Source organism: Ammospiza nelsoni, chromosome 6 (genome assembly GCF_027579445.1).
Source record: "Ammospiza nelsoni isolate bAmmNel1 chromosome 6, bAmmNel1.pri, whole genome shotgun sequence".
NCBI classification, from domain to species: Eukaryota; Metazoa; Chordata; class Aves; order Passeriformes; family Passerellidae; genus Ammospiza; species Ammospiza nelsoni.
This window is the reverse complement of record NC_080638.1, coordinates 12014859-12038959: the sequence shown is the minus strand read 5'-3', so window position 1 is coordinate 12038959 and position 24101 is coordinate 12014859. Positions and strand designations below refer to the sequence as shown.

Here is a 24101-nt window from a genome sequence, read left to right as displayed (position 1 = left end):
GTTCTACCCACTCTGTCCCTCTCCCTGCTATGAAAAGCCGCTGCCTTGGTAAGTAACATATCTCCATCCCAGAGAAATGGGCATGCCAAGAGATTTACCCTCTGATGTGCCATCACTGACTTCCAGGAGAAAGAAATAGTCTTACAGTTTAACAGGAATGCAGATTTTATACATTTGTCAGCTAAACCCTGGCACAGCCACGGGCAGAGCCACTCTGCAGTCTACAGGCAATCCCTGCTGCTCACCACTCCTCAGCATTCCTTGGTTCCATGCAATTCCAACCCCTGGGAACTGTCTGTAATACCAAACAGTCTTTGCCACTCCTCCCTCAGAAGGATGGTCTGTTCCCTGGCCATCATTAGCCACAGAAAGGTAGAGCAACCTTGCAAAACAATGTGTTTCCCTCTGCTCTAACTAAACCACCCCATCTCCTGGGATTTTGCAGCATTTCAGGGAGCACTGTATAAGGAGGACTCTCACTCCTCCACTGTGGGATCATATTTCCAGGAAAATGGACATGTGTTTAATGAACCAGCCTAACCTTCTGGAACTAAAGAACAAGGTCATCTTTGTGGATGGAAAAGCTGATGTTGCAAGAAGAAAGAAGCAGCAGCAAAGTTACTGACAAACATAGGGCTGTCCACCTGAGTAAAATGACACCAGCATCTACCAATTAGATTAATAAAAAAATGCATGCCTGCCTGGTGGACAAAGTAGAGCTCCCACTCAAGAGATGCGTGGACAAAGCAGAGCTACCAATTTACCAATGCATGACTGTGTAGAGCATGATAAGAAGTAAATATAAAGAACATTTAGAAGCACAATAAATGGCTTTTTCTTGATTCACGTTGTATCTGCAGTCCTTTTTCATCTCACGCCACATCCTAAGCATCATTATTGGGATAGCAACTCCAACAGCTTATTTCAGAATAAAACTCCAGATATGCTGAGCACAGAACTCCCAAAACAGAAGAAAAACAGCCACAAGTCTGCCTCCATTTGGGGCTGCTTCAGAACAAACAACACCCCAACACAGGTAGCTTGTGGTTTTGTGTAAGCACAATGAGCTAAGCTATTAAGCTAATTACTAGATATAAATATGATATAGGCTCCCACATCATGAGCAGCACTGAACACTTCCCATATCCATTTGTTTCACAGCAGAGACAGACACGACATGCCAAGGTTCAAGCAGGAACAGTGATCTTTATTGTTCACAGCTCATATTTATAGGGTTTTCAAAAGCAGCACATTCAATCCCAATTGGCTGGTCACTTGTTGCCACCCAGATCACTGGCCAATAGCTGCCTCCATACATGCTGGCCAAAGATTGGCCAGCATCCATTCCTTGCAGTTAAGTCCTTCAGCTTTTCATTGTTTTCTTCCTTAAAGCAGAAAAAGTCTTCCTTAAAGACTTCCTTTTTCCCACAGGTACAGGCTGATCAAGTCAAGGTTGCTTGTGTCTGTGAGGCCATCAGGTCAGCTGTTAGCCATCATAGTTCCCCCTTTTTGTATTTCAACTACCAAGGTGGTCTTTATCATCCTCTCAGAGCCCTTTGTAAACAGGATAACAAACATGGCACAATGTACAAAATAATTATGGTAATACAAAAAATTATAAGCCCAGTTTGAATGAGGCTCTTCACCTAGCCTGATAAACCAAACTCTTCCAGCCAGTGATCTCTCCCAGAAAATCTTCCATATAACACATGCCATCAAACTCTTCATAACTATGTCCATGAGCTAACAAAAGAAAACCAACAGCATGCCGCATGCTATCTACATCTATAGACATAGCACTCAAAATTAAGCAAGCTTCATTTACTCTTTCTGCTACAAAGCAAGCCATCTATTTAATCCAAAAACTACTGGGAGTAACATTTTGCTTTCCTGTTCCCACTTCTGTCCAACATATCATGTTCTGGTGTGTAATTAAAAAATACACACCCTTCTGCTGATAATGTCCCTAAAATGTCTGACTCTTGGGGTTCACATGAAGCAACAGGTAAATTATTATCATAAAACATCCCATAGTTCCCTAAGGGGGTTTTAGTATTACAAATGTTCTGGGAAGAGCATGGCACTTTGACAACATTTTGTGTTACTTGTATACTTTGTGTGCCATTCAAGGGTACCCCCACTAAGCAGGAGTGAAAAGGTTGTTCTGGCTGTGCCATAGACAAAAATCAATTCAATTCAATCTGATCAGTTGCAGAGAGCAACTGATACCCAAACATTGTTTCTGTTCCACAGCATCAGCTGAGGGGCCCTTAGGGAGGTGCTGCTGGTTGTGATCCAGAGCAGAGCCTCGAGAAGGCCCCAAGGACCTTCCCACTTGCTGCTAATGAGGTCCCATACCTCAGGCTTGGGCAACTGGATGGCACTAGAGGACTGAAATGATGGTTTTGGGAGTTTGGCGATATCATAAAGCGATGCAGTGTACACAGAACTTTGGCCACCCTACTTTGTGGGGTTTCACCAGACATTGTCCCTTTTTGTTTTTCAAGAATGCACTTTAAAGTGCCATGGGCAAGCTCAACAATGGCTTGGCCTGTAGGGGAATGAGGAATGCCAGTGAGATGTGACATGCCCCATAACTGCAAGAATTGATGAGTTTTCTCTGAGATACAGGCAGGGCCATTATCAATTTAATGGTGTGGCCAGCACTGCAGCAGAGCAAGGCCCAGCCCAGCCCTACCACGTCATGTGGGCCATGTGGTGAAGTGTGGCCCTGATCAGTGTCCAGTTACCTGTTCAGAAGCTGGAAGCAAGACAGCTTTTCCTGGGTTTTGTGTGGTAGCTAGGGAAGAGGCGCTGCGGAAGATGACGCGATGTGACGGAAAGTCGGGACCCTCTGTTTCCCGTAGATAAGACCCCCAGGTACTCATAGATAAGAAACTAACAATAGGAATGTGGCCCCACTAACAATAAGAATGCTGTCCCACTGAAGTCAGCAACTTTCTATCCCTTACCCAGCACTTTTCCACTCCTTACCCAGTACTTTTCCATTCTCTACTAACCATAGATAAGGAAGACAAACCCTTTTTGACGTAGAGACCCCCAAGACTATAAGACCCCATGGGAAGAAATAATAAACGCCTTTTGACCGTCCACCACATTGGTGTCTGCGTGTGTCATTGGCCCGAACGGCCCTGGAGAGAGGGCTGTCGAGCTGTACCTCAGAACCAGGTCGCCTGCCTTGACATAGAAGGCAACAGTTTTGTTTGTTTTTAAATGTGATTACACAGGGACGTGTTCAGCTTCCTTAAGTGGTTTAACAAGGTGTCAATATTCAAAACTAGCCAGAGGATTGGTTCTGATGGGCCCAGAGGAAGCTTTTAGCAGTCCTCACAGAGAATCACTTCCATAACTGATGGATTTTTTTCTTTACCTAAAAACCAAGCTATGTTAAACCACAACATTCACCACCCCTAGTCTCTGTGAATACACATTTAAAAATCATCAAAATTATATTCAACATGCAACTTCTACTTAGAACAATAAAAAATACTAAACTAAACAGAAGGAAAAAATTGCTTACACTAATCTCCACCCCTAGACATTTCACTATAATAACAATATAAATTTTCCACTATAATTCTATTTAAACTTATTGCTTAATACTTGCTTTGCCCTTTATTTCTCCTAATTATCTCACAGCTTTCACCAATTGCCTGTATTCTCCACCAAAAGATGCAGTGGTTTCAGTAACCAGGCAAAAACATCAATTAAGTGTAATGGTTTTCATTTGCCAATCCGAGTTTTCTGGCCAATGCACCAATTAATGAAGTGGGTCTAGCACTGGCCAAATGCCAGTGCACCCAGTAGAATTATTTACTCATTTTCTGTTGTGAGATAAGGATTAGGAGGAGGGCAAAACAGGTTTTAACTAAAAAAATAAGCTATGCTAAACCAGAACACTAGGGAAGTTAACTCAGGGTCACCTTACAGAATATTAAACAAGGGTGATAAATGTGGGGTAGTTAACCTTAAATAGGGTCATATCCAGCTGATGATACCTAAAAGTTTTTGTGCATCATTTAATGTTTGGATCTTGGTTGAAAATTTAATTGTTTGTGGTTGTATTGTCTGATGTAACATTTTAACTCCCCGGTATTTCCATGGGGGTTGTTGTTGCACCTCTTCAGGTGCAATGTGCAACTGCAACTCTTGCAGTACTTGCATCAGTTTTGGCTGAATCTGTAAAAGGCCTTCTTTGCTGCATGATTGACAGAGAGCACTGTAAATACAAATTTGGGATATCATCAAGACATAAAGGAATGGTAAAGAAACAGTTTTAAATCAACAATCAGAATGTCCCAGGTAGCAGGTATCATAGCAGGGCACGGCACTCCAGGCTGTAAAGCACCCACACTTTCCGTAACTGTATTCATTTTTCTTAAGTCATGGAATAACTTCCATTTACCTGATTTCTTTTTAATCACAAACACAGGGATGTTCCATGGACTTACTGATGGCTCAATATGACCTTGATTTAATTGCTCTTTAACCAACTATTAAAGAATGTTCAGTTTTTCTTTTTCAACCCACACAGGTCGATCAGTGAGTCATTTTAAGGCTAATGTAGCATGCTTTACACCCTTCAGCACAGTGGCCCCTGTTAAAAATCTGTTCCCAGCCAAACCCCCCATGCTGACAAGACATCCCTTCCCCATAGGTGAGTGGCACAGCAGTAACATAGGGATGGATTGTGCCTCTCTGTTCTGGATTTTCAACTAACACAGGCTTACTACTCAAATAACTTTGTGTGGTACCTCCAAGCCAGCAACAGATCCTACAGCTATGGTGGGCCATGACTGAGGCCATGTGTAAGCAGATATGATCATAACATCTGCTCCAGTATCTATCATCCCACTGACCTTGATGGGGGATGGATTTGCCTGAGGCATTGTAAGAGTACAAACCACGTTTGGTCTTCGATCAGACATCACCTGAGTCCAGTATACTTCAGGTTCCCCAGCAAAGCCAAAGCTTCAGTTTCCTCACAGCTTTGAGTCTGTTTCAGGAACACAAGACTTAAAAGGTACAAGTTGAACAATACAACTTTTAGCTGGAATGGATACAGGAGGAGTAGGTCTTGATACCATAGCACATATTTGTCCAGTATAGTCTGTATCTGTAACTCCAGGGTGGACAAAAAAAACCTGTAACATTGCTCTTGATCATCCTAATAATAATGTACTTAATCCCTCCCCAGTAGGCCCATGGGCCTCGAGGGGGATTTTATATACCTTCAACAAGTCTGTAAGTTATAATGCCATCGACAGACACTTCCACATCAGCAGATCCTCTTCTTGTCCCTGTGAGCTGGTTGCATAGACCTGCACTGGAGGACGGGAAGGTGCTCATGTCTGCAAGCATCTCCCTTTAGGACTCTTGTTCCTGTTTCCCTATCCACTAAGAGGCTGTCCGTTCACGTGGAATTTAGACCAGCATTGCTTGGCAAAATGACCGGGTTTTCCGCATCGGTAACAGTTTCCCACTGCAGGCACAGCTCTCCATTTCTGGCGTGTCCCAGATGAGTTGTACCTACGGGGACAATTTGCTTTTATGTGGCCTAGTTGCCCGCATCCATAGCATTCACACGACCTTAGAGCAGCTACCAAGTAATCAGCTAACTTAGTAATTTCAAAATATACAGTTCCAACATCAGCACATGCATCAATCATTTCATCTAGGGATGGATTTATTTCTCGTAATTGGTCTATAGCTTTCTTGCAGTCTTCATTTGCATTGCTTCGTGCAAATGTCTGTATCAACAGACATTTTTCTTCATCATTTGCTATTTGCTTTTCTATTGCATCTTTTAATCGTTCTATAAATTGCATATAAGGCTCTTTGGGGCCCTGCTTAATTTTTATGAAACTCTGAGTTGGCATCACCAATCCCATTTTTCCAACTTTCATCAGGGCCTGCATTCCTAAATCTCTTGCCTTGGCCAATATCAAAGGATTTAGGCGTGCTTGCAACTGAGGGTTATTTACAGGAGGCCATCCCAGAAGCTGAGAGACCTCTGCCCCAAAGCACGGATCTTGCTGCGGCAACGCTAAACTACGCAGCCCTTGCCTTTCCACATTTTCCTTCCAGGTGGACTCAAACATCTCATATTCCTTCGGGGTACAGAGCAACCCCGCTATTTGCTTGACATCAAAGGGTGTCATTTCACATTCAGCTAGAAGCCGTAACATCCTTGTTACAACCACAGACCCCAGGCCATGCTGGGTAGCTAGTTGGCGTAACTGGGTGAGAATTTTAAAGGCGACTTGTATATAGGATACAGTCCCATTGTTTTGCCCCTCTTGGTCATCCAAGGACTGCGGGAACATAGGTACAGAAATTCGTTCAGCAACTTCATAATCTCCACTAGTAAATGCCATTAATTTCATACGTTGCCAAAAGCTAACTGGATTATATGCTGAGATAGTAGCCCCAGTCGTCCCATTCACAAGCTCTTGGCCACTCAAGAACAGCCGGGGATATGGATCAGAAAGTCGTTCAACAAGTTCAAGATCCCCACTAGCAATGGCCTCTAATTTATGATATTGCCAAAATCTAACCCGGTCATATCCTGAGATAGTAGCTGACACTGGTTGCATGGTAAAATCATCCTTCTGAGGGCCAGCAGGGGGATGACAACTTGGGCCTCCCCTGTTAGGATTCCGCAAATCTACTAATAGAGGGGATTCCTTGGGCTTCTCAGGCTTTGGCTGTGGACACGATGAGGTGTGGCATCCTGCCACTCTGGGTGCTGGCAGCTCCCTGCTGGAACTGTCAGCACCAAGTGCCGCACGGCTCCCGGCTCCTATTTCCATGCCGAGCTTGCGATTGGACCTATCAAGCACTGGAGGGGCTGTCGGCAGAAGTTTATCGTCACTCCGGTCATCTGCAGGCAGAGGAGGAGAGGATGGCTTTGTGCTAACTGGGGGTGCAGGACGTGGGGGTGCAGGTGCACACGGCACTGGCGGAGTTGCAGGGATGGAAGGCGCGGATGACAGCTGCTTCCCTTCTGGTTTTTCACCCGTCCTTTTCACTCGTGAACTTGATGTGGCACCTATTCCTCCAACCGCTCGCTCCTGAGCTCCACCATCACTGGGTTTCTTGGCAGGTGGAGTCTGTGGTGCCTCAGCTGCTGTTTTTGCGTTTTGCTCAAGTTCCAGCAGTTTCAAGGTGTCCAGCACCAGCCTCCAGGTTTTCATAATATTTTTAGCAGTGTCATCACCTCGAGAGGCTGATTCAAAAATCAATTCACCAGCCCATTCCCAGATTTTAACAAGAAATGCAGCTTCTATGGTGGCATCTACCCCATGGTTCCTACACCACTGCAATAAAGTATGCAGAGCCTTTTTATCACATTTTATCCCTCGGTGGTCCAACATAAGGCTCCATACGTTCACTATAGCTTTTTCTTCTGCTGACACTTTAGCTTTTTCTTTGGTTGACACTAGAGATCCCATCATCCCCAGTGGATCACCTTCTTAATTTTAAGTCTTGACCTTTGCAGCTCACCACGCCGCTTACAGCTCTCTATGCTTCACTGTCTGGCCCTGCACCCACCGGTGTCTCCTGATTCAGAGCTGCACTCCTGGATTCTGGACTATCTTCCTTCAGCTCACCCTGAGAGAAAGCAGGAGCTGGGACTCTCTGAGCTCCCACCCCGTGAAAGGGCGTTGAGGCCAGGTGGGCAGCCCTGTTAAAGTCACACGTGTCCTCTGGGTTGGCACAAAGGGTCTTGTTCTTGTAGGAGCCCGTCACAATTGCATCCTCACTCAAGCGTTCAATTCCATTCAGCTCATCCTGGAAAAAAACAGAAAACACAGTGAAAGCCTCCAGATTTTATGACAAATCTTTCTTTTATGTAAAAGCTGAACATTGCTCTTCCCTTTCTTCCACTCCACCACCTTCCAACATGAACAGGACTTTCAGCCTTCAGGAACTCTACTTGGCACAGAATCCCAGAATGGCCCAGCTCAGAAGGGACCTTAAAGAACATCGACTTTCACCCCTCACCATGGCAAGGGACACCTTCCACAAGGTGGGCATGCCAAGAGATTTACCCTTGATGTGCCATCACTGACTTCCAGGAGAAAGAAATAGTCTTACAGTTTAACAGGAATGCAGATTTTACACATTTGTCAGCTAAACACTGGCACAGCCACGGGCAGAGCCACTCTGCAGTCTACAGGCAATCCCTGCTGCTCACCACTCCTCAGCATTCCTTGGTTCCATGCAATTCCAACCCCTGGGAACTGTCTGTAATACCAGTCTTTGCCACTCCTCCCTCAGAAGGAGCCTGTCTGTTCCCTGGCCATCATTAGCCACAGAAAGGTAGAGCAACCTTGCAAAAAAATGTGTTTCCCTCTGCTCTAACTAAACCACCCCGTCTCCTGGGATTTATCAGCATTTCAGGGAGCACTGTACAAGCACCACACTCACTCCTCCACGACCTAAGCAACACTGTTGGCATGGCAACTCTGACGGCTTATTGCAGAATAAAACTCCAGATATGCTGAGCACAGAGTTCCCAAGACAGAAAAAAAACAGCCACAAATCTGCCTCCATTTGGGGCTCTTTCACAGCAAACAGCACCCTAAGACACAGAGCTTGTGCTTCTGTGTAAACACACTGAGCTAAGCTATTAAGCTCATTAGCATATATGAATATGATACAGGCCCCCACATCATGAGCAGCACTGAACACTCCCCAAGTCCTTATGCAACCTCTGCTGAAGCCTCTGTCTTCAAGCTGCAGCACTAATTGCTTCCAGCCCAACAGATTTTTAAATTCTTCCAGCTGCAAGAGAGGCTTAAGTACTCACAAAACAAGTCCCACTTTCAGGAAGCAGCTTTGAGAATCCCAGATGCAATCCCCCATCCCAAACTCAAACTCACATCATTTGTGGCTCAGCTGACTCGTCCACATAGGGGGTGAAACTGGGCACTGGCGGGGGCACTTCCAAGCCAGAGCTCCCAGTCCTGCCAGGACGCTGTGGAAGGAAAGGCAACATCAACAACACAGGGATTCATTTCAGTCTCCACATCCGTCTGCATTCTGCATCTCCCTTTCCCTCATCTACTGCTCATCTGGGCATTTTCTTACATTGAAAATTAAGCTTGATGGAGACTTTTCCAAAATCGAATTCCCTTCTGACACAGTCACAGCCCACCAGCTGAACACTGGCACCTCAAAGGCTCCTCCTGCACGTCCTCACCAGCCACAGCTCCTCTTATTCTGAGGGAATGTTTATATATTGTGAAAAATGCATGTGTTTTATGATTGGCTTTTCACAAATATTAAAATGAATATTAGAAAGCAATGCTGTATTAATTCTCTTAAGTACTGTGTTAAATATAGTTTCAAGTTATAAAAATTGTTAAAATAGAAACTATGCTACATAAGATACTTTGTTTAAAAGAAAGGACCCACAGTGAGATAGCAGCCACAGGACACCTAAATCTTTCAGAGAAAGGGCATTTATTGCCCTCTTATCAGATGAAACCAACTTCTTCCCACCTCGAAGGCGCTGTTAGGGTTCAGAGGAAGAAGGTGTCGATGACCAGACAGAATCCTGTATGTGAATGGAATTTATGCACCATGTATGAAGTGTATGAATATGCAACAGGCTGTTGGTTTTAAGGGTTAATCCTCTGTTAACGTAGCCCTTTTTAGGGCTCCTGCTGCCCAGAAAAAGGTACCTCGGGGTCTGTAACTCTTTGTCTATTGTCTCATATTGTCCTAATTCAATTTGTCCTAATTGTTATTACTCTAATTGCGTTACTATTTTTTAACCATTTTATTACTATTAAACTTTTAAAAATTATAAAAACAAGTGATTGGCATTTTTCACATATATATTGAGGGAGATATATATATATGTACATACACATTATCCTAGTCAGGCTGGGTATTCCTTATTTGCCACAGATGCCATAGTTGTCATTTTACAGCCAAGATTGTCGCAATTCTATGATAATATTCACTCCCTGTCCACTAACAACCTCCAGACTTGGAGTTTGGTTTTTTCTCAGCTTTCCCATCAGAGGCCATTGCAGCACCACAAAAATCCCTGAACAGTGTTATGAATGAAGTTCTGTATGTCTAATTAATAAACAGCAAAATTTAACTTAGCAGCAATTTCACTTGAACTGCAATTTTATATAAATGAATACAATTGTTATAGATAATTAATTATAAAGCCAAATCAATAATAAATTTTTTTTCATGACCAGGATTCGGTCTCCAATAGGCGCAACCAAAGGGGCAGCGTCGAGCCTGGGAACACAGATCCGAACTCGAGGGCTGGGGAATCCGCTCTGCTCACCAATGCTGTCTGTGAAATACAAAGCTGTGTTTCGTGTCAGGCACACACTGGCAATGTGTGCATTTGTGATTGTGATATGTGTGGAGACCAACAATGGGACAGTTGCGAATTCTAATCATACCTGAGGAATGTAAAGTATGGAAGAAGGCCTTTGAACCTATCTTTTGTTTGCATTTAACCTTGGTTGATTTAGGAGCATTGGAATTAAAGCTTTAAGGATGTTGCTTTTTGCTTGTAGCTAATCCATAAAGAGTTCTGCAATAATAACCTTTTGAAGTATAATTTTAGAATATTGCTTGTATCCTTGAAACTATAGCTTTGGAATATATATAAAGGAAATATGTTTATCTCACGCCTTAACAAAGCAGAGAAAAACAGCTTGAGAAAGGATGAACACCTCAGGGTTTATGGTACTGACCAAGGGAAGCTGGACATCACTGTTATGAGATTTATAGTCTCTGCAATTAAAAGGTGGACACACATCTGGGGACCTGGACCCCACCAGATGGGATTTGTCTTTCCTCTTTTGGAAACCAGACCACCACCATCTGGGGATACTCCTTTTCTCAGGATACGTCCTGAGAAAAATTAAATCACAATAGTGTATAGAATTGTGACGTAAAAATTGGGACTAGAAACTGCTGATGAGTAGAAATTAGAACAGAAACTGTTGAGAAAGCTTTTGAGTACCCCTATAAATACCTGTAACCTTTAACTATCAGTGTGCAGTTGGAGGGAAAAATTCCCCAACTGCACCCAGCGCTGTATTGCTCATACTTTACCATATTAATAAATTGATTGCTGCTTGAATATTGGCCTAGTCAAGCTTCTTATTTGTAACATGCCTCTACCGGGCTCTGCCTTCGAGGCGGGAAGAAGTTCATTTCTTCTGATAAGAGGGCAATAAATTCTTTTTCTCTGAAAGATTTAGGTGTCCTGTGGCTGCTATCTCGCTGCAAGTCCTTTCTTTTAAACAAAGTATCCTACATAGCATAGTTTCTATTTTTATAACCTAAAACTATATTTAACACAGTACTTAAGAGAATTAATACAAAAACTACATGGGGTTTTCTTTGCCTGAGGCAGAGTTTCTCCTATTCCTCATTTCACTTTACATATTCATGCAGTTTCCTTTTCTCTGTGCTGGGCTGGACAAAACAGTTTCTGGGAAGTGATGAATGCTGATTGTCCTGGTATTGGGATGCACACCTACGATTACTCTATCTTGATCATGGATACTTATCAGGTGTTCATAGCTTGGGTGTCTCTGCACTGTCCTGGGAAAGGGCCCATCTCCACACAGAGCCCCCCCCCCCCCCCCGTCTTTTCATTTGCTAATTAGGTTTTTTCTCCTGGCTGCAGTCTGTGATTTCACAATTGGTGAAGCAATCTCTCAGAGGCTGCTTGTGGTTTTAAATCTTGAAGAATTTTTTGTACAAGCACAACTTATTTCATGAATATTTTACACAGGCACGAATTATTCCCTAACATATATCACACAATCAAGTGTATTAAATATAACCAAGCAAATAAAGTGGCTGTGATTAATTAAGTATGATTAAGATTTGTATAAAGCATAAGCAAAACCGACCAGGGGAGGGCTTCTCACCCTGACCCAGTACAAAACAAAGTAATCCAAACTACACTTCCATACTGTATGCTAATACATATTCATTGATATTTTTCCATGAATCTCCTCCTATTTTCAATTCCTGAAATCTATGTCACTATACTGCATAGATAGCACATGCTCCAGTTGTTGCTAGGGGGTCTCCTGGCTTTTCAGAGGCAGGCTTTCTGCCTTCCTCGCTGTCCTCTGAATAACCTCACAGGCCGCACATGCACACTAAGCTGTGTGTTATGTAAGTAAGCATTATGTTCCAAACAAGCCTTATTATTTCATAGATAAAACCACAACTTGGATTCCTCACCTGGAATCGTCCCAACTTAGCTCTGTTTTGGGATCTTGCTTATCTCAGTATTACATCCTGTATCCTGTTTTTCACGTGTAACAAAAGGACTCTGTTCATGCCAAGGCCAATTCTGTTTTGGGATCTTGCTTATCTCAATCCTACTTTATAACTTTATAGTTAAAATTTAGTTGACACAAATCCTATCCATTTATCACACACAGTTCTTATTTTACAGCCAAGATTGTCCCAATTCTATAATATTCATTATCCTGTCCACCAAGAGCCTCCAGATTTGGAGTTTGGTTTTTTCTCATTTGTTTCATCAGAGGCCATTGCAGCACCACAAAAATTCCTTAGCCATTTCTGAGATCTGACAATGACTGGGAGAGGGGCTCTGCCTGGTGCAAGCAAGAAGCCAATTTATTGTTCTACAGCTCAGTTTATGTACTCTTACAGCTTTAGGTGGAATTTTCCACTGCCAAAGTGATAACCACGATATTTATGTTTCCTGGTAACATTGCTTAACCACAGACTTGCATGACTTGCTTTAGACAAAGCACAATATTTTTCTGGTTTCTCTTTTACATTTCAGTTTGCTGTTCCCAGGGCTTTGGGCCCACCAGGTGCAAGATGGCAGACTGTGCAGTGCTTTTTGTTCTACTGCTCAGCTGTCCCCCACAGATGTCCAGCAGTAAAGAGAAGAGGTGGAATTTAGTCTGGCAACACACTACTCACATCTGCCTATTTCAATTCCATGAGACTCTTCAGCACAAAATAAGTTACATGGTGGGAATACTCACTCCTCTTTCCCATCATTTCCCAAACTGCTTCCTGAGGCATCGTGAAATCAGCAGTAAGAGAAATCCTTTCTTCCCTGTGCAGGTTTTAATGTCAGAGCATTCACCAAAGGTTATTCTTGCACTGCCCTTCAATGGAGTGGAATTAAATATCCTTGCCTCTTCTGCCAGAAACAGGATATTTTATTTAATTAAATCTAAGAAATTTCATTAAGTGGGGAGCAGAGACTACTCTAAGGGCAGACATTAAAAGAAATATGGAAGCATTCAGAGACCAGAATGAATGTTTTAAACAGCACAAAGAGATAGGTAAAAGAAACTTATATTATAATTCCTCACTCTTCTCAGCTATATTAAGCCTATGATTTACTGAACTTTTCCACTAATTTAATGTTATAAATGGCTATTTGGTAGTTGGCTCTCACTGCTATTTATATGTTTTAATTATAGAATTGCAATTCCTTGCAAATAATTATTTTAAGTTTTAAACTGTTTTTAAGTGTGGAAAAATTAGTAATAGCTTATGGGCAATGCAAAGAGAGAAGAAGGCTTTAACAAGATGTAAACAGGCTTGCAAAAGATGTATTTTAAGACATGCTTGCTGCTGCAAAACATACATTTAAAATAGCAGAAGTAGAGAAAGGAAAACCACAAAAGAAGCACCAAGCTTAAAGTGCCAACACCAGACCTTCAGAAGAACCCTGTAAACTGCTGAAGTCTGCAATCATTGAATTGTGCAAAAGGAATGGAAAGCTGAAGGAAGAAGTGTGGTCAAGGAGCCCAAAACAGATGTACGACAAAAACTGAGAAAGTGATGCAACTGCAACGCTATAAACAACCCTGGGCTGAAGAAGGGAGAGGGTACTGGCTTTACCAGGCACTTGCATCTTTTGCTTGAAGCCCTAAAGCAGATAGCCTTCCAGAAGTAATGGGTTAAAACATGGAATGAGAGGCATGTAAAGAAGGGCCTAGCACTAGAACACACGGAGAAAGCACAGCACTAGGAAAACAGAGCAATAAATTAGATAAAAGGTAGAGCATCATGACAGGGGAAGAGATAGGTATAGGAGAAACTAATAAGCTAAGCGGGTTTAGAGCCAGCAATGTCAAAACGACCCTAAGGGTTTTGCCAAGCCACGGGATCTAAGCCAAATACACCGGGAATTGACCAAATTAGGAAAAGAGTTCAAAAGTTTAAAGAGGAAGAGTCATCGGAAAGACCCCGTCTATGATGAAGGCAACAGGAACGACCACCTGAAAATTCCCCAAAAGAGATGTCTCCACCTACGCTCCGCCCACGCTCCGCCTACACCACGCCCCATATGAATATGCATGATTATGTATCTGATCTGATGTAATCCTATACCCAAAATTGTATATAAGGCTTGCTTTTGCTATGTGAACTCAGAAATCCATTTTGTGATTTCTCCGACGCGTCGCAATAAAATACCTCCTGCTTATTAGACTTAAGCTGAGTCTCTTAGGCAGTTATTCTCGCCTTTTGGGGCAAAATTTGGCATCATGCTTTATGTTTTATCCTTTCTAAATAATTTATTAAACTCTTTAACTTGACAAGTGGGCTTAGTTTCTCACATTTAAACAAACTGCTTTTCATCTGAAAAGAATGTTCTTGGAGTTTCCAAGAATTTTAGCCTGGTTGCATCCCTCCCTCATTAGAGTTTTTCTTACCAAGCTCTACTTACAACAATGTCCATATTGAAAAGATGAAAATACTTTTATTACCTCGATGCCTGAAGTTTTTAGCTTTCATATAGTCTTCATGTATTTGGAGTTCTGTACACTGTTAAATGTTGCAATGTCACTTCCAGTACTTTTCCACCATTCATTCCCACAGGGAACAGGCCCTTATTGGCACATTCCTAAAACTTTGTTATCTCTTGCCTGGTACTTCTCCAAGGACATTTTATTTTGCACCACACAATCGCTGGCATAATGAAGGTAGCTGAGGAGGGCAGAAGCCAGGGAGGAGATTACCTCACCAGCTGCTTCTCTCATTGGACAACATTGGCCTGATGTTCCAGTTGCCCAATCCTATCAACTGTAAGGACTGAATTCCGAGCTGGGTTTTATCATATTGTGTCCTTGAAGGTTTGCAAGGAAAGCTTTGTTTTTAGATTATCATTCTAACATGGTCTGGAAAAGTTTGTGTTCCAGCACATGACCAACAGAACAGACCACAGTGGACAAAAGTGTGATATTTGTTATGGAATAATTCGTGCCTGTGTAAAATAAACACAAAATAAGTTGTGCTTGTCCGAAAAATTCTTAAAGATTTAAAACCACGAGCCGCAGCCTGAGAAAGAGATTGCTTCACCAATTGAGAATTCACAGATGGTAGCAAAGAGAAAAAAACCTAATTAGTAAATGAAACTACGTGGCTCTGTGTGGAGATGGGCCCTTTCCAGGACAGTGCAGAGACACCCAAGCTATGAATACCCAATAAGTATCCATGATCAAGACAGAGCAGTCAAAGGTGTGCATCCCAATACCAGGTTCCCTTAACTCGACAATCAGCATTGATCATTTCCCAGAAAACGTTTTGTCCAGCCCAGCACAGAGAAAAGGAAACTACATGAATATGAGAAGAGACAAGAATAGAAGAAACTCTGCCCCAGGCAGAAAAACCCGTGTATAAAACTAGCCCAGCAGAGGCAGCAGTGGTGAACAGAGAGAGTTCAGAAATGTGGTCAGCAAGAGCTAATCCCGGGCTCGACACTGACCCTTTGATTGTGGCCATCGGAGACCAAATCCTCATCATGAAATATAAATTTTTTATAGATTGATTTGGGTTTACCATTTATTATTTATAACACAAGCATCATAAAGTCACCCTAGGGCATCCAGGCATCAGCCTCGTGCCTTTCTATTCTTCTCAGCTACAAAGAGCATGGCAACACTGGGGCTTATCCAAGCACCTGTGAAACAAAGCTGATCTCACAGGATTGATTCCCTTCACACAAGCTCTTCCATCACTTCTCTACAACAGCCTGAACACCTGTAGCACAGCTGTTCCTTTTGGTGTCTACTTGAAGCCATTGGAAGCTCCTCTCTGTCATCCTATTGCCAGGATAAATATTCCATTGATATTGCTCTTGAATTCTTTTGATCTGCGCTCTTCTCTTTTCCTCACAAGCACTTCAAAACAAGACTTGCAGGGTGCTGCACAGCCCTTCTTTGCACAAGGCAGCCAACAAGTTCTTCCTTCAGCTTCTAGTTGCCAAAATAATTCAACTCTTACATTTCTCTCTTACACATTTAACTAATGCCTGCCTTCTCTCCCCTTCTCTGGCTCATGTTTTGCCTCTTACATTCCTTTTCTGCCCTCCAAACATTTCAGCAGGCCACCTCTGCCAATTCTTCTGTTCAGCAAGAATTTCCTTTTCTTGAGTTTAAAACTCCACCGAATTTTTCAACCTTATTCAAGCAATATCAGCCTGCTAAACTTGAACAGAGTACACATGGCCAGGGACTCTTTAGGAGAGCAACCATTCACAAGGGATGCAGTGACAGGACAAGGGGGAATGGCCTTAAGCCAAAGGAGGGTGGCTTTGGGTGAGATATTGGGAAGAAATTCTTCCCTGGGAGGATGCTGAGGCCCTGGCACAGGTTGCCACACAGAAGCTGTGGCTGATTCATCCTTGAGAATGCCCAAGGCCAGGTTGCAGGGGGCTTGGAGCAACGTGGGCTAGTGCAAGGTGAAACCAGATATCTATAAGGTTCCCCCTAATCCAAACAATTACACAATTCTATCAATAAATCTGTATTTACAATAGACACAAACCACAGGCAAGGGGGAACCTCTGCTTCGAAGTTTAGAAGTCATCAACTTCCACACACCTTCCTTTTTTTTCCCCGTCCATTTTGAGCCTCCTTACCCTGCTGGATTTCTAAGGTCCTGCACTGATTTCTTTCTGCAGGCTGGACATCTCTTGTCCCTGTCAGAGGAGCTGCACACTCTCCCTCGTCAGGAGGGAGTGGCTGTCTCCTGGGACACGACCACCTCTCCTTTAATCTTGTCTAAAATGGACAGCTGTACAGCTGAGTACTGACCTGAAACCTGACAGAGACAGCTTTCCTAAGCCCATTCACCCCACATTTCTGTGCAGCCAGAACACATCGCTCAGATACCCAACTTTTAGAGGGACTTGAGCGTTTAATTCCCCCCTACTGGAAACACATCTTGACAATGAAGAACCGCAAGCAGGCAATATTAGCAGCAAAAGCCACTACGATTAGGCCATCTCCCTCCCCGGTGATTGCTCTTTTCCCTGCCCGGAGACTCCCCCCATCCTCCTCACAGGGGCTACCGACGGCTGCGCTCCGGCCAGGGGGAGCCTCAGCCAGGCTCAGTCGGGACCCCCTGGTCCTTCACCAGTTCGACGAGCGGCTGCAGCAGGCGGGGGCACAGCCGAGCCTCAATCCCTGCCTGGGGCGGCGGGGCAGAGCGGCGGGGACTCCCCGCTGGCAGCCGAGGCTGTTGGTGCCCCGGGACGCATCGCCGCACGCCGGGACCGGGCACCCCGCGCTGGCCGGGCAGGAAAATACGTCTCAGAACGCCACAGCCGCGAGCGCCATGTACCTCATACCCTAAAGCCCCTCAGGGATCCCACACAGACACAGCCCGTCCGCGCTACACACCCCACAGCCCCTCACGGACCCCCAGAGACACCCACAGCCCCACAGACCTCACAAAACCTCAGCCCCTCACGATCTCCCCGTGCCCCTCAGCCCCGCGCACCCCACGGCTCTCAGCCGCCAGTCCCGCGCCCCTCAGTACTTGGAGCCCCTGAGCCCCACAGGAATGCCTCAGCCCCCCACAACCTCTCAAGCCCTACACAACTCACGGCTCCCCGAGCGTCTCTCACGGGCGCGGCAGCCATCAGTTTCTCGAACTTCACAGCCCCTCAGAGACACCACTGATAACTCGAGGGCCTCTCACAGACTCCACAGCCCCTCAGCCTCCATCTCCGACCCCACAGACGCGCAACCCTCACGGATCCCACAAACCTCAGCCCCGTGTATCTCACAGCCCCTGAGACCGCCTCAGTCCTCCATGGACCCCTCAGCCCTGCATACCTTTAAGCCCACAGCACCTCAGCGTTCAACCCCGCACGTATCCCACAGCTCCTCCAGCCGCCTTAGCCCAGAGCGCTGCATGCTCCGCCAACCCTTTCCGGACGCGCCTCCCACCCAGCCGGACGTACCGCACACAGTCCCCGGCCGCGCGAAGCACCACAGCAGACACAGCACCTTCCACCAGCCAAACAGCCAAGTACTGCCGCAGCCTTAATATTCAAGCCTCTCCCGCCTCCCCACTGGCCACGCCTCTCGCCCCGCCCCGCCCGATTGGGGACGCCATCCTGCGTCGCCCCAGAGCATCACGGGAAATGTAGTTTTCATCTCACCAGCGCCAGCCGGCGGGGAAAAAAAAGTAATTTTAAAATTAATGCGGTCGCAGTTAGTCCCATCTGAAAGGCATACTCCAGTTCCTGCTCGCGTGTGTTCTCGCCCTTTCAATCTGCTAACCGCTGGCACTTGCTGATTCTCCACGTTATTTCTCTGTCTTAAATTCATCCCATCATTTTTTCTGAAGCACTCACTTCATGCAACTGTAGATGAGTTCTGCTTTGGTGTCACAAAAAACCCTCACTTTTTAGGTGAAAAATACATAGTTTGCCGCTCCCAGAAGTGTAGGTGTTAATGTGATTCTCAGCCTCATTAATTACCTTCTCTCCAACAGCATTCCAAGAAACAACTTATTCGTCTGTTAGGCTGCAGTAATACACAGGAGCCTGGAGTGACTGGAAGCGTCCAAGGCCAAGTTGGATGGGGCTTGGAGCAACCTGGGATAGTGGAAGGTGTCCCTGTTCATGGCAGAGGGTGGAATGGAATGGGCTTCAAGGTCCCTTCCCACCCGGAACATTCCAGGATTTTATGAATATGTCATCACTGCTTCCAGTGCCGGAGCACGACCGGGAAGTGAGACGAGATTTTTCCTGCTGTTGACAGGGCTGAGGGAAGAGCTCAGGAGAAACCACGGGGGCGGAGGCTGAGCGCCCGTAGAGGCCGCACGCCGACAGCCTGTCCTGCAGCACCCCCTCGTGTTCCTGCCGGGAACTGCAGTGAGCCGGGACTGCCTGTTGGCCTCTCTGAGAGCTGAGATCCTAAAATCCAACATCTGCAGAGTCTCAAGGCTACAGATGTCCTGTTCCCCTCTGCATGCAGGACCTGCAAACGCTGATGTATGAGGCAGCTGCAAAAAGAAATTGTCATGGACTTGGACAGGAATATCCTGCCAGGAACATAGATTAGCTGCCTGCTATTGTTGGAAATGTGCTCAATAACAGAGATATTTGTCATAAAGAAAATTGAATGAGCAGAAAGCAGGGTTTTTTCACATCTGCCCTTGACTCACAGACTCTGGAGGCCTTTGTGATGCTCATGATTAATAAAGTTATTGTATGCACAGAAGAAACGAACTGTGACGTAGTGTCGGTGGGACATTGTTTCTGCATGACACGGGCAAGAAACTCATGAGAGAACTAGGACTGGGGACGGCAGGAGGGGCGGGGCAGTGCCGGAGGGGCCCGGTCGATGCGAAAAATGCGTATTTTATTATTGCCTTTTGGCAAATATTAAAATTAATATTATATATGTTGTGTTAGAAAGTGATGCTGTATTCATTCTCTTAAGTAGTGTGTTAAATATAGTTTTAGGTTATAGCAAAATGTTAAAATAGAAACTATGCTATGTAGGATACTTTTTTCTAAAGAAAGGACTCGCACCGAGATAGCAGCCACAGGACACCTAAACCTTTCAGAGAAAGAGAATTTATTGCCCCATTATCAGGAGAAAGTAACTTCCCTCCTCGCTCAGCCAGAACGACGCCGTTAGAATTAAGAGGAAGAAGGTGACGATGACCAGACAGAATCCTGTATTTGAATGGAATTTATGCATCATGTATGAGGTGTATGAATATGCAACAGGCTATTGGTTTTAAGGATTAATCCTCTGTTAACGGGTGTCCTTTTTCAAGCTTATGCTGCCCAGAAAAAGGTACCCGGACGTCCGTATCTCTGTTTGTATTGTCTCATACTTGTCCTAATCCAAATTGTCCAAATTATTATAACTCTAATTGTATTACTATTTTTATAACCATTTTATTATTATTAAACTTTCAGAAATTTTAAAAACAAGTGATTGGCGTTTTTCACAGTCGAGCTGCGCGGGACTCTGATGTCAGTGTGTGTTTGTGCGGGTGTGACGGACAGCGACAATGGCGGCTCCCACGGGGGCGGAGCCGGCCGCAAATCGAATCGGCAACGTCCAGGAGGGCGGCCCGGGCCGGAGGTGGCGGAACCGCTCGGACCCGGCTGCTGCCAGCACACAAGATGGCGGGGCCGGGCAGAACTCACGTGATACCACACCTAAGATGGCGGACATCACGGGAAGTGACTTCTGCCAGCACACAAGATGGCGGACTTCGGGCGGAACTCACATCACCACACCTAAGATGGCGGCTTAGGTGTATCGCGCCCTTTCCAATGTGGCCACGTTTCGCGCACGCGCTTTGAGTAGGGAGAAAATGGCGCCAAGGATGGACCTCCTGCCCAGAAAGATGTCCCGGTGGGGACGGGGGTGTTGATCAGAGGCGCCGCGGGCGAGCGGGAGGCGGCGGCAGGCAGTGCCGGGGCAGCCTCTGTGCCGATCGCTGAGGCGAGAGGCCCCCTGAGCGGGCACGGCACGGGCCCGGCTCTGAGGGAGCCCCCGCCGAACCCGAACCCCGAACCCCGGCCCTGCCCCGGTGAGCGGCCGGAGCGGCTGCTGCGTCAGGCCCCTGGGAGATCGTTCGTGGCCTCGGCCTGGGGAAGACATGAAACGAGAAAATGGTCGAGAAAATAACACAAACAGCCTCTTCTGGACATGGTGGTGTTGGTCAAAGGCTCTGTGTCACCACAAGTCTGTAGAGCCCCTCTGAGGCAGACACCGCCCGAGGCCCCTGCTCTGGGCAGAGATGGAGATTTACCCCTGGCTGTTGTTCTGGGTCAGTGACAGTTTGTCCTGGTAATTGGTGTTGTTGAATGTCATTGCTGCAATATTCCTTCACACAGGGTTCCCTGTGCCAGCACTTACAGCCCCTGTGCTCAGGAGTGATTAATTAAGGTGTTTTAGTCCTTGTTATTAATTCAAGTAAATAATTTCTGTAATTTTTAGCAACATACCTGGTCTGCTGCCCTTAATCCTGACAGGATTGTACAGAGGTTTGATCACACCTTTAAAGCAGTTTTTCTCCCCGCCCAGTTATACTGACTGAGACCACACACAGGTGATGCCCTCGAACTCTTGGGTTAATGTTAATTCTTGCCAAATTATGAGGGTAAATTCCAGTGGGTCTGTACCAAAAGATAGAAGCCCTGAAGTACACACAGCTGTGCTGCAGGACCTGGTGGCAATGCTGTGCCCCTGCCAGGACCTGTTCAGGTGTTCCAGTGGACCATCGGGTCCAACTGCTGCTTTTGTACAGCCTTGTCATAGTTTGCCCCTGTATTTGAAACTCAGCTATCCAGGCCATAACACCCTTCCTATTGAATGTCAATCCCCAAACCCAAAAGGAAATGTGTGGTTTCAGAGCTTTTGCTGAGTTTCTCAGACTGTCAGTGACAAACCATTATGAGAACCCAGTGAAAGAGACAGACATGGATTTATAACTTAACTATTTTAATAACTCTTGTACAGTGCATGGTTATATCATTGTCTCCTTCGCTCAGGTACATCAATGTACAGTTCTTTATAGCAGAGTCTGCAGGCAGTACAAACAGAACAGATGCACAGCTCAGTCGCATGGAAATTTGTAAAAGTGACCTCTGCAGTGAGGCCTGCTGAGATGTTTGTTTTGGGAAGTGCTCCTGTGGCTCCCAGCTTTACAGAGCTGTCGTGTACACTCCTGTTAAAATGCCAGATAACTGTAATTCCCTGTGCTTTGCTTTCCTCTACACCCCAGGACTAGAAGGTGGGGTGTTTCCTAGCTCAACATTTGGTTTTATTTTCATTTTAGAAACTTTCGCCTCCTGTGCTTGCCGTGCTGCTTTCCTTCACCCTCTTCCAGAGCCAGGGCTTCTCAGGAGGATTGTCCTCTTCATCCCTCCCTGACAAGGTGAGTGCCCTTCTCAGATCCCAGCAGGGCTGTGACCAAACCCAGGATCCCCCCCTGCCTGCACCCTGATTCTGCTGCTGCCAGCAGCGTCCTCTTTCAGATGAAGAAAACAGATTATCCATGGGAGACAGTCAGGAATAAAGCAAACCTGAGGTGCTCTGGTGCTCTCAGATCGAGACACGAGTTCCCCAACGCTGTGTTAAAGCTTTTCCCATTAAATGTGCAAGGACAGACACAAATCTGGGCAAAGACTGAGCAGTGCTGAGAGAGAAAAGCCAACTGTCCCTGGGCTGTGGGCAGCTCTGGAGCTGTGTTTGCTTCACTGCTTTGCAATCAGCTTGGTCTGTCAGGTAAACAGAGACAGAAATGCAGTGTGCCAAACTTGCTGTGGACAGGAACTACGCTGCTTGCTTGAGTTTTGAAATTGTGAGTAAATTTTGGAAGCATAATCACTAATTCTGCCTCCAGGGAGAGAGATTTTCCTCACCCCCTATTTACAGATTGTTATATAGAAATGCACATAACTTTATGAAGGAAAACAGGAAGTCAAGAGCAACACCCTGTGCTAAATTAGATTTTTTTTCCTTGTGCCCACGTATTTGGAGTTAAGCCTGCCTCGCCCAGTGTGCTTTGGGGTTTCAGCTATTTGGGAATAACTTCAGCTGACTTTCTACAGTGAAAAGGTGAAGGTGGGGACGAGTGACCAACACCCTGGGAAGGGCTGTGGGTGTGCCTGGGACAGGAGCAAATGGTCAGGGCTTATCTTCTCCTGGTTTGAGGCCGGGTTTGGCAGCCCCACAGCATTCCAGGGCAGGATCAGTGGCCCAGGGAAGGGCTGCACAGCTTCCCTGAGCCCAGGCCTGTGCATCAGCAGCAGTGGGCAGGTGGAGCTCACCCATGTCCACGTTCAGATCCCTTTGTTTGTCACTCCTGCTCCTTTCTAGGCACTGACAGCTCATTTCAGCTGCTCAGAGGCAGCACCAACTGGTCTGTGGATTTAGGGAAGCAGCCAGTTTGGGAATGTGTGTTGCCATTCCAGCCTTGTCCAGTGAGGGGGCACAGGGGACGGGAGGGGGACAGGGAGTTGTCACCGGGCTGTGCTCAAGGGCTGCAGGGGACACCTGCACTGAGGAGGGAATGGAAGTGGGGCTGCCTTAGGCTGCCCACCCCTGGCAGTGTCCAAGGCCAGGCTGGACAGGATTTGAACAACTTGGGCTTGGGAAAGGCGTCCCTGCCCGTGATGGGGGGGAACAGGATGAGCTTTAATGTCCTTTCCTTGAAGCCAAAGCAGTGCAGGGTTGTTCCTGCAGCCTCATTGCCGGGGTGCAGGCTCCAGGCCCTGAGCTGGCCCCTCCTGAGCTGTGTGCCAGCCCTGCTCTGCCAGCCAGGGCTGGGAGCAGGGACAGGCCTTGGGGAAAAGCTCTGGGGTCTCTGTTTGAATCCAGCCCTTGTCGTCCATCCAGCCCCGTGGGAATCCTGCTCTGATCGCATGCACGGAAAATCTCAGTATAAAATACATAGTTATAAAAAAAATACTTCATGCAAAATTAAAACACCTTTCCCAGTGGGATGTGGTCTTATTGCCAACCCTTCCCAAGAGTGTTGGAGGAATTGTCACTCTGATGGCAGCTGGAGCCCAAGGGGAGCTCTGCTGCCTCCGGCCTGGGCCGGCAATCATTACTTTCATTCCCTTTTTTCTGCACTACTGAGGGCTAAGAGCTGAAATAAAGCAGAGAGACTTTAATTAGCAGAATCAATCCTTTCCTGGCGGCGCTTCATGATCTCTTGGAGCTCTGACTCCCCTCTGCTTTTCTGGAATGGAAACAAAACAGGAAGTTTGGATCTGAACTTCAAGCTGTAGTTAAATTACAGTATTT

General features: G+C 45.8%; 2 protein-coding genes across 6 annotated transcripts in view; both read right to left on the bottom strand.

Moving 5' to 3' along the window:
- Positions 1-1186: 1186 nt before the first annotated feature.
- LOC132074056 (uncharacterized) lies at positions 1187-18347 on the bottom strand. 3 transcript variants are annotated; one of them, XM_059473474.1, is made up of 3 exons: positions 18275-18347; positions 8910-9004; positions 1187-7815 (listed from the first exon to the last, which is right to left on the bottom strand). In XM_059473474.1, the coding sequence occupies exon 3, from the start codon at positions 7476-7478 to the stop codon at positions 5412-5414; it is 2067 nt and encodes a 688-aa protein (XP_059329457.1). In that variant the 5' UTR covers positions 7479-7815; positions 8910-9004; positions 18275-18347; the 3' UTR covers positions 1187-5411. The 3 variants fall into 3 exon arrangements, with proteins under 3 accessions (XP_059329457.1, XP_059329458.1, XP_059329459.1); XM_059473475.1 differs by lacking the exon at positions 18275-18347 and adding an exon at positions 18147-18234; XM_059473476.1 differs by lacking the exon at positions 8910-9004 and having other exon boundaries at positions 18275-18325.
- A 3424-nt stretch (positions 18348-21771) lies between these two features.
- The window catches only part of EPS8L2 (EPS8 like 2), a 48933-nt gene continuing 46603 nt past the window's right edge, over positions 21772-24101 (bottom strand). For all 3 annotated transcript variants that reach the window (XM_059474468.1, XM_059474470.1, XM_059474469.1), the window contains exon 21: positions 21772-24036. In XM_059474468.1, coding sequence (XP_059330451.1) covers positions 23965-24036 — 72 coding nt within the window. In that variant the 3' untranslated portion in view covers positions 21772-23964. The remainder of the gene's footprint in view (positions 24037-24101) is intronic.